The sequence below is a fragment of the Sorghum bicolor genome, chromosome 3 (assembly GCF_000003195.3).
Source record: "Sorghum bicolor cultivar BTx623 chromosome 3, Sorghum_bicolor_NCBIv3, whole genome shotgun sequence".
Lineage (NCBI taxonomy): Eukaryota > Viridiplantae > Streptophyta > Magnoliopsida > Poales > Poaceae > Sorghum > Sorghum bicolor.
Genome location: NC_012872.2, coordinates 20,473,651 through 20,484,682, shown reverse-complemented (window position 1 = coordinate 20,484,682; position 11,032 = coordinate 20,473,651). Strand labels below are relative to the sequence as shown.

Genomic DNA, 11,032 nt, shown 5'->3' with positions numbered 1-11,032 from the left:
GGGTAAAGATCCTAAAACTTCTCTTTCAAAGATGTAAGAAGATGGTAAGACAAGGTTCTAAAAGCATACCAAATCAAGGAGTGAAGATGAGAACAAGGACTTTTAAAATAAGCAACAAGGTAGAGAGGAATAGCAACGGTAGAGGTATAGTATAGAGGAAAATACCAAAGTCTATAGAGCAAGGGTGTTATAACAATTTCACAACCTCAAGACGGCTAATTTCAAACTAGGCTTGCGTCCTATAGTTAGCATTGCTCTGATACCGCTTTGTAATACCCGATTTTAAGGACAAAATCAGATATACACCATATGTGAGTCTTAGAAGCCAAATCTCACATATAGCTACAAATAAGGGGTAATATCAAAGGAAAATGCATAAATATATAACGTACTTGTTATAAAAGAGATAACCTTAAACAGCAAACAACGAAAGACAACTCTAAACTTCGGGTATTAACTTCACTCTACAGGATCCAAACTGACTGGTTGATCACAAGCCTAACACTCCTCCTGAAGTATAGGGGAAATAGCAAAAGTGAGTCCATGTCGAACTCCTCAAGTATAGCAACTACATTGTATAGCTCCCACAAATCTCATGATCTATATGACATAAATAATATAAAGCATTAAACAATAAATATGAGCATATTAACACAACAAGAATCATCACCCTTAATATAGATGTCCCCAAGGCCGCTCCTGGCCGTGAGCTCGGCTAGTATACTAGTTTTTAACACTCTGCAGAGGTTGTACATCTTTACCCATGAGTCATGATTTACCCTTTCGCCCGAGGTAGCTAATCTCTTAACCCCCTTTCTATGGAGGTCGGCAAAGATCACTATGAAGCCTTTCAAAAGTTCGTCTAACATGTTAGGGCCGCAAGGTTTTCCGGGCACACAGATATAGAGCCCCCCTTCCAATGGCACAATGACGCGCAGCCTATACACATAAAGACAGAGGTCACACTATACCCAAAACGGCAAGCCCCTCTACCGCCCTTTCGGTAACCGCTAACAAGCTAAAAAAGGTCTTGTTTGTGGCAAATATTGTCCAATTATAAATTAACTAGGCTCAAAATATTTATCTCGCGATTTACAGACAAATTGTGTAATTAGTTTTTGATTTTAACTATATTTAATGTTTCATGCATGTACCACAAGATTTGATGTGACGGGAAATCTGAAAAAGTTTTTGATTTTTGAGTGAATTAAACAAGGCCTAAATCAAGCCAGTGTTTGGATATTTTAATTCTCTCTCAAGCAAATCCTTGCTCACGGTTTGGATAATGATTTTTGCGTGCTTTGCTTTGAGCAGCGTTTGCTCCTGGGCGTGCGTGGCTATCCAGGTTCTGTGCTTGTTTCCTACCTACAGCCTTGTTTCCTACCGACAGCGTTCTTCAGCCTTGATTTTTTACATGTTTTTTATATCATTTTTTCTAGCCATGATTTACTGTTTTGTACGTAGTTTAATCGTTTGAACTTTGAATCATGTTTCATCTGTTGCGTTGATTTTGTACCGTTGCGAGTAATCAATCTGGGTACTCTCGACATCAGTTGGCTTGAGTATTTTAGATTCGACTTTCTGCTTGTGGTTAGAAGTGATTTTGGAACAGTGGCCAAATATTTCGAAAGAAATTTGAGCTCCTCTTTGATTGCCGTTTTCGGTTCTTCAATTTGTATCAGAGCCGATTAAAGATCATTCCACCTTAATCGGTCTGTGATCCACGAAGATGACATAGAGCGTAATTTTGGTAAACCACCGTTCTTCGATGGAACAAATTATCCTTACCGTGCCCCTAGGAAGCACCAGTGCACCACAGCCCTCGGATCAAACCAACTTAAATGTACGCTCCAAATTACTCCTCAAAGGCGGTGGAGGCATGATCCGCGAGGTTGCACCTGATTGGTGCAGACCCCCGGGCGGCCGCCCCTGACAGGTCCGGCGCTCGCCCCTAGGCTATGTCAGGTGGGCCCCACCTTGCAGGTGTGGTCTTCCCGAGTCTTCTAGATTGTTCTAGAGTTGACGTTCAGGTCTTCTCTTTATGTAAATCTGATATGTGGACCTTCTTTTGTTATTATTGCGATAACTCCCTGCATAAACAGATATTCACCAAAACTCGTGAAAATTATAAGTAAAAACCCTAAATCTATGGTGATGTTCAGTTTTATTCTCTTTTTTCTCCTTGGTTGACAATTTTAATAGTTAACAACCGTTAACACTGTTTCCCGCTGCAGATGGGAGCCGCCGCGGCTTGCCCGAATGACGGTTTTGATTTCCCAAGCTTATACATATAATTTTTTGATGGTTAACGACCGTCAACACTGTTTTCCGCTACGGACGGGAGCCGCCACGGCTTGCTCGCATGACGGTTTTGATTTCCCAAGCGTATAGATAAGTATACGTATGTTTTCTTTTTCTTTTGTTTTTTCTTTCTTTTTTTTCTTTTCTTTTCTCCTATTTAATTTTCATGTTTTTTCTATTCATGCTTTATTTTATATTTATATTTCTTTTTCGTTATATGTGATTTTAATTTTCTTCTCATCTTTTATTTTTTATGTTTCTTTTTCTCGTTTTTTTTCTTTTCTTATTATCTTTATTTACTACTCTCAATTTTTTCTGGTTCATGTGACTTTTATTATTCTATATATTTTTATATTCTTGTTGCTTTTACTATAATTAATTATTTTTTAATGTTATTTTATTTTTATATTGTATTATTTTTTGTATTTCTTTCTTTTTTCTTTTCTCTTTTCTCTATATATTTTCTATAGATTTTTGTTTTCTATTTTACATTACTTAAAAAAATCATATTTTTATTTTCCATATTCCTTGAGATGTTATGTTCATATAAGTATGGATGTGATGTTTTATGATGTTTTTTACGATGTTCACATGATATATAATATCATGTTTTGTAATCTTTTTCATAATATTCATGTTGTATACATGTGTTGTTCTATGTTTTTTTATTGTTCATGTGTTGTTTTTCTATGAATATTTTGTTCAATGAATATTTTCTATGATGTAATATTATGTATTTTGTAATGTTCATATAGTATATATAATAATATTTTATAGTGTAATTTTGTGATATTCATACATTATACATGTGATGTTCTACTATGTATTCTATGATGTTCACGTCGTATAGTGTTCTGTGATATTTTATTTGATATCCGTATGATATATTACCAATTTATTAAGAAAATAATTCTGTCATGTCCCATGAGTGATAAAATTGCATGTGCTAATCACCAAGGCATCGTGTCACTATTCTAACTTTTTTATTATTGATAGTATTATTTTGTTAAGAAAAAAATTTCATCATGTTACATGAGCGGTAAATTCATTTCTGCTAATTCTTAGGACATCTGGTTTTTGTGTAGGGCATTTTTTTATTACTAATAGTATCATTTAGATCGTAATATTCCCCAGACACCTAGTTCCTGAGTATTTTTTTTTATTACTAACTACGAGAATACCCCGCGCGTTGCTGCGGGAATTTCAGATAATTTAAGAAGAAATTAGACTATTTATATTTATATTTATATGAATGAAATTATCTTAAATTAATTTTGTTGAATGATTTGACACATCAATATGAACAACTAAATGTATGTTAGTAGATAAAAAGATAACTATCATAATTACATGTGCTAGTTGGCTATAATTGCAAGTTTTAGTGGATTATTGATGTGGATAACTTACATGTTGAGAGAAATCTCTAGTGGGGTTTAGCTTTATAAGAGTATATGATAGTATCATTGGGGTTTTAAAATAATTCATTCTAAACACGGGAGTCGTGAGTAGTAAAATTGACGATAATAATCACAGCGATAGTTTTTATTATTAATACTATACTATCATAGTTTTCCTTAGGATTTTGGACCTAGGTAAACTAGTGTATTCTAGTAGCGAAATAATTTAGCACAAACCGTAAAATCAATGCTGATAGGCATCCGATCGAGATGTTTTTTTATTACTAACAATATTGTTTTCCTATAAATAATTCCATCCTCATACATAAACAGAAAATGTTCCTGTGTTAATTTGCTAGGCATTCGTTATTCCGATATTTGGACAAGGTAATTTTTATTACTAAAAATATGATTTTGTTTAATAAAGAGGTTGTTTTTTATTACTAATAAGTATCGTCTTGTTATAAAGATAATTCCTTCATGTTTCCGAATGATGTAATTATTATTACTGATAATGTTATTAGAATAGCATCAAACACTAGGGATCCAAATGCACATAGTGGTAATTTAGTGTTATTAAAATCATATATATTAAAATCCGGACAAAAAGTAAAAAAAATTCATGAATACCTATACACCATTCTCTACACTCTACAGATCAAACATGTACAAAAAAAATCATCGAATTCAACAATATCAACAGCAGTTCCTGTAGAGAGTTGAGCCTTCTAAAAGATCCACCACATTTTTACATAAAAATAAATAAAATCATTAAAGAATAGATAATCCATCGGTGAAAGAAGATCCTCCTCCGTTTGGCACGAGAGGCTGCATCCAGCTCTCCATCTGCCAGCGTTGTTGCCCGCCGGGATTACTTTAGTGGAAACGTAGAACAAAAAGGATCATTACCAGGAGAGCAGAGACGATGGGATGTGATGCTAACCTGGTAGGCTCAAGCTGGGATTCGACGGGGCGCGATGCCAACCGCAGATGGAGCGCGTTGTGCACGTGGATCGATGGCATGCCGCCAACACCGGTGCACGTAGAGCGAGGGCGCGCCACCACTTTTGGAACGCGTTGTTTGCACGGATCGAGGGTGCGTTGCCAGCTATCGACGGGGGAGAGCAGCTCGTGCTCGACGGCAACCACCGCACCGGCTTGCTCCTCGTGCTTGACCAGCACTGCGCAAGCGGCGTAGTCAGGGGTGTCGGGTGCTCGGGGACGACGTCGCAATCGCAGCTAGGAGGGACAGTCACCGCGGCCGCTGTCGGCAACCACATCCACGCCACCGCAAGTTGTGAAGGATAGAGAATTGGAAATATGAGGCCGCACCGCCAAGGCGGCCTCCCATAGTGTCCACGTATGTTCGATTTAATTAATGCTTTGGATGCAAAATTCACGGCTCAGATGAAAGTGTACCTCCATGGCCCATATGGAGTGTTGCCTCCATAAATGCTATGGCAAGCAGCTCGATGCGGGGTTGAGCATATGCATTATATAGTACACACAAGTGGATACATCAGCGTAGCAAATGCAGTATTAAATGAGCATGCATGCATGGCACCGTCTAGAGCTGTAACTGTCCTTTGCATGCGGTGTGCATGCACCCACCGTCTAAAGCTATGTAGCTGAGATATGTAGCTGTCCTTTGCATCTATAGGTTTACCATGCAGGCCTACTTCCTTGTTTATCTTTTTACACAAAAGAGATATGAGGTCGTGCTCCTCCTTTTACGTAGAGGAGATTTTACAGCTGCCCACACGCCCCAGCTGTAAGAAGTTGAGTTGAGCGATTTTGAAAATATGTTGTTTGCTGACAATCGGCAAGGTAAATCCCAAGGTCCTTGGCCTGCAGACCCAGGCTGCACAGGTTAATCAAATTGCTTTCTCAGCGGTATGCTGTAAATGAAACAGTTTCCTTGGGTTGGTCATACCTGCGTGAGTGATTCTGAGTCACAGTTTGATAACCCTATGTGGGCGTCCTTTTTGGCTGATATGCAGCCCTTTGCATGCACAGCACCGGATCCCCACCAATCCTCCAAAAGAACAGTTACGTTCTCAGTCTTTGATCTTCCTGTACCCAGGTCGGCCCTCTCTTTGTCAAAATCAGAAGCAAATCCAAAGTGTTGGGCAATCCTGAAATGGTATTACACCTGTAGATCAGAAAATTAAATCTTTACCTGCACAAAGTGTTTAATTGTTTATAGATGGTATGAGCAGATGCAATATTAGATGGTCATGCATGCAGGCACCGTCCAAAGGTCTAGGTGTCCTTTCCATGCGGTGTGCATGCCGGCACCGTGCACAATTATTAAAAGGTTGTACTTTGCATACAAAGATGAGTGTGTTGTCCTTGGCCTTTACCTGCGGTGTGCATGCAAGCGCCGTCCAAGGATATATGGTTGTCCTTTGCATGTAAACAGTTACCATTGATGCTTCCACGTTGCTCCTTTCCATTTTACATAGAGGCTATTTTACCGCCGCCTATGTCAAAAATATAGAGTTGCGCATACGCCGGGGCTTAACCCTCATCGGGCAGCAAGGATCCAATTCTATGGTGGACCTGGCCATTGATCTTAAACACATATGGACCAGGCCCCTTGTTGACATATCTTAAACACATATGAACCGAATATCAATTTTTCATAAGGAGTCTGAGGATGCTAGCCAGGCTGATAGGCAGATAGTTGAAGGCCTGCTACAGATGTTCAATGAATCAAATGAATTAGTAAAATCATTTAGGGCAGCCAGGGATTTACTCTTGCAGAACCCCTGCCAGCCTTTGCGTCTTAGGTTGTTACACGATAGGTCCAAAAATACGCCTCAATACATCATGCCCGCAGCATCTGAGATAGCTGCTTTGATAATCGGGGACTTCTCTGAGGAAAAAAGAGCCCGGATATAATCATTCAGGATAGGGGCGGTGGCCTTATACGAATTAGTAACCTCCATGCAAACTATATTGCATTGCAGTATCTAGTTTTGTTCCCTTATGGGGACCAGGGATTCAAAATAGGGATCAAGTACAGTAGGCCAGGAATATCCTTTCATTACCGACTCCTCCTACATCCATTGGAGCAGAGCCATCCCATGTACTAGACTCACGCTACGTGCAACTTGTTGAGCAGCTATTCAGCCTTGTGCTAGATAACACCCCTACGTGTATTGCTTCTGGGAGCATCTAGAGGTATGCATGCTCATTGGTTTATGTCAGCCTCTAATAGCTCTTTTGTTTTCTTCTAAGTGCCTGTCTAACATATACCTATGCACTCCCTGGCAGGCACACAGTTACCAGAACCCTAGGGAGTGTGGAGGTGCATGTGCAACTGGAAGCCCTAGTCTGCAGTGTCTTATCTAGAAGTTGTAGTCATCCATAGTGTTCTAGCATGTATGTTACTAAGTATCATTGTGTGTGCTTCGCACTATGTGTGCTCTCACGCATGTACTGCCCAGTGTCCTTGTTTGCCACCTTTAGATAAATAAATGTGTTTGTGTTAGTGATGGCTTGTATTCCATATTGGAACACCAGGAATGTTTTCAAGTCCAGATATAATATAATACCTGGTAATATGTTAGCCTTCATTCATGGCTACGCAATGGAAGGTCATCGTGGTTATGATGTAGACATATCTTTGAAAATACAAGGAAGCAAGCCAACTAATCTAACATAAGATGAAGTACGCTCGGGACACCCGCACCTAGGGTCTTTACCAAAGCATCACTAGCCTTTTGTGGTAGTCAGTGATGCGGTGTAAGAGGTGGTAAGTAACAAACGTGGGAACAGGAAAGTACTCAGGAAACTATGTTCAGGCAGCAAGTAGAACAACCTATACAATTTTGAGCTGGTGTGTGTGTGTGTTTGCTACCTGAGAAGAGAATCTAACACGAACACCCTGGTAGGTTCAGGTTCGACTCGGTGGCCGCAGAATATTGAAATATGTATGCCTCTATTTTTTACCTTTGTAATTCACTAACGAGTCAGGTACCGGCGCACCGACCTATCCCTATCCACACCTTTAAAAACACACCCTCTGTCCCATTCGTCTCCACTCAGCGCCATTGCTCAAGTTTCTTGGGCGCTCCAAGCGATAAGGTATGGCAGCATCAGGCACACTGACCAGCACCGTGGCATTAGCAGAGGCGAGACAGCAGCAACGCAGTGGTTGTCCGGCGACCGGTTCAACAACATCCATTCGTCGTGACCGACAAAAGGCTCTAGGCTGGGCAGGCGTGCTTTGGGGCGGGTGGGCTATGGAGATCCGCGTCCCCCACACTCGATTGAGGCTATGGATCGGCAAATTTCGACATTCCCTTGAGGCAGCCCTGGCCTATGATGCCGCCATGTTCTGCTTCTATGGTGAGCACCTCCCGAGGCCGCGCAGGTTCAACTTCCTAGGCATGTGGCATCCTACTATCCCTAAACACCTTCGCATCCACCTCACCATACCCACCATTAGAGCGATCGCTGCAGACCATGGCCGAAGTTGTGCTGCCTTCCTTGCACCGCTCCTGTGCCGTGCAGCACCAAGAGGACTGTCGACACAACCTCTGATGGCGATGGTGCCAGGTAGTGGTACTGATGGTCCTGGTACCACCGCCGGTGCTGATGAAGCTGCCTTCGCTGATGGCCATCATGGGGACAATGAAAACATGTTTCTTAGCTGCCTCTGTGATGAGTGACTATTGTGTAGAGGACCAGCCCTTAGACTTGTAATTTCCTGTTTCATGATGGATGCCTCCTCATATGTTACACCCACTACCCATTCTTGTGTTCGGGGTCCAGCGAGAATTTCTTGTGTGTGTGGTGTTGGGCCCAATTGATCTGTTTGTATTAGGGCCAACCAACCTATCTACTTCCCTTGGACCCTGGTTGGGGCCGTGACCCCATAAGTGGCTAGGTAAGGAAGCATCTACTTGTTCAGAAGTATGTGATGATATAGTTATTTCAGCAATGAATAACCAGTGCTAGCAATTTATTGCAAAATTAATAATATGAAACCTACCAGCTTACCTAGACTTTATAATGCACTAGTGCTTGCCATCTACCAATTAACGTCCGTTCATTTGGAAGCCATTCAACTGTGCGTACACGGTATTAGTCCGTGGTTTGTACTGATCACTAAGGAAAAGAACCTAGGTAATCTTAACATGCACCCAAACTACATTTGTTGATAAATGCGCCTACAAAGTGTGCGCGAGGTGCATATTTCTAGATACCTGAGATAATAACTTGTGCGAAGCCACACTTACCCATCACATTTGTAGTTATTATCCCCATGAAGACACTCGATAGCAGGGGACTGATCCAATCATTTTCCAAAGGCTCAACATCACCTTGGTTTCCAGCAGTTACAATGATCATATTATCATACTAGTTTGGGAACATTCCACCTGCGGTGCATTGAACTATATCAGTTACCTAGTGGAGTGCAGCTAAATTTAAGGTTGCTTAAAGCACAGGCCAAAGAAAGCAAGCATCGATGTACAATTGTTGAGGCGGAAGTGTAAGAAACTGTGACTGCAGCCACCCACCAAATATGTTGTCAATAATGGTTGTCTTGGGTGCTAACATATTTCATCTAGGCACCCAAGACAACCATTATTGCATCTCACAGCTTTGTCGCCTCTGTATTCATCTAGGCAGGTATCCATCTCCTGAAAGTTTCATGGAGACAAAACTTGTTGTGCAAAGTTTCTCTACTGAACTCTGGTTTCTTCAGATTCCCATCTCCAATTGACCTTGTTATCTGCGACAAATGATCATACCATGTGAGATGCAACCTGGAAGCAAGGCAATAAAACAAGCAAGATTGCATGGCAGAATCTCATACACATATATGCAGCAAGCAGCAACAGTAAGCGGAAGGGCGTTTACAGGGAAACCAAGTTGATTTCATAGGGTGTGTTTGGTTTCATGCTCAACTTCTAGCCTCGCTAGAATCCTAGCCTGGCTAGTCTTAGCTTGTTTCCACTAAGCCAGCCCCTGGTTGTTTGGTTGTCCATACTATGGTAGTCTGGCTAGCTATAGAGTGTGCTTGGTTGTCTTGTTTATTTGAATACATTCACCTTTTTTCTCAACCGGTAAAGTTATTCCCTCTGAGTAATTTCATCGAACATGTGGTGGGTCTCCTATGCAGCAGCACGGTGTCAACCAGTGCTACTCGCCCGTTCCATGGAAGCATCACACATCAAAGCAAAACAAGAAAGAACAGGAACGAACGAGCTTGCACGAATTCTGAATCCCAGTTGAACTAGCATTGAGAATGGGGAAGGAGGCTAACCAAATCACAGAACAAATTGAATCAACTGTAAAAGATGCGTGCTCTTGCTAAGGAGGTAGTCGTACTATACTACCTGAGAAGGACGAGCTCGTTGGCGATCTGCTGGTTGAGAAGGTAGTCCCCCTCGACGCAGCCTCTTGGGGAGCTTGACCGTCTTGTTGGTGGTGCCGGCGAGGCCGACGGAGACCTGAAACGCGAAGACGGACCCGGAATGAGGGTGCGCTTGCAGCAGTGAGGGATGCCGCCCTTGAACTTGCAGCAGTGACCATGGCGGAGTTGGTGCACGGCAAGCGGCCAAGGGAGCGGACAAGCTCGTGCGGGTGCTCCGAGTTGCAGCTCGCGGCCAAAGGAGCGTCCAAGTCTGCGGAGCCCTCCGAGTTGCTCGCGGCCAATGGAGCGGACAAGCTCGTGCGGGTGCTCTGAGTTGCTCGCAGCTGCAGCGGAGCCCCCCGAGTTGCAGCTCGGGCCCAAGGGAGCGGCCACCATTGCGCGCACCACCGTGGAGCCTGCCGAGTCTGCGGCAGATGGGAGCGACGGGATAGCGTCATCCGGGGCGAGGAGGAAGGAGTGGTCCTCCAAGTTCGAGCGGTGACCAGAGCTGCAACTGGGCTGGCTCGGGCCTAGTGAAAGCCCAAGTTTGGTTTTGGTAATTAATGACACCAAGTTGCTAATGCCTCGTGTTTAAGTGATTTGAGTTAGGCATAGCAACACATGTGATGAAAGTACATGGTGGCATAGAAAGGTGGCCACATGATCACAAAGGGATGAAGCATGAAGTAAAGATCATGGTGATAGACAAGGAGCAAAGTTATCAAGGCAAAGGTATAAACATAAGGTTTTACTTTTGCCGGTCTAAGATGAGTAGAGAAGTGATTGACTGGGTTTAGGATAGGTAGCCGACTATCAAGAGGGGAAATCACGGTTATCTCTCGAATCAAGTGCTACTAGGTCCATATCTTGAGCATATGCATTAGGATCTAGTAATGTGCTAACTTAACTCCTTTGCTGAAAATGTTTGTGAAAAGCTAACACACTTGCACTTTGGTGGTGGACA

The 11,032-nt window shown here is 42.3% G+C and overlaps 1 protein-coding gene across 1 annotated transcript; it reads left to right on the top strand.

Moving 5' to 3' along the window:
• Positions 7,793-8,377, top strand: LOC110433656 (ethylene-responsive transcription factor RAP2-1-like). Its single transcript, XM_021456159.1, has one exon. It carries the CDS (start codon positions 7,793-7,795, stop codon positions 8,375-8,377), a length of 585 nt encoding a protein of 194 aa, XP_021311834.1.

Excerpts from the sequence above, each read along its gene's own strand:
- LOC110433656 (XM_021456159.1), top strand. The coding sequence starts at position 7,793 with ATGGCAGCATCAGGCACACTGACCAGCACCGTGGCATTAGCAGAGGCG.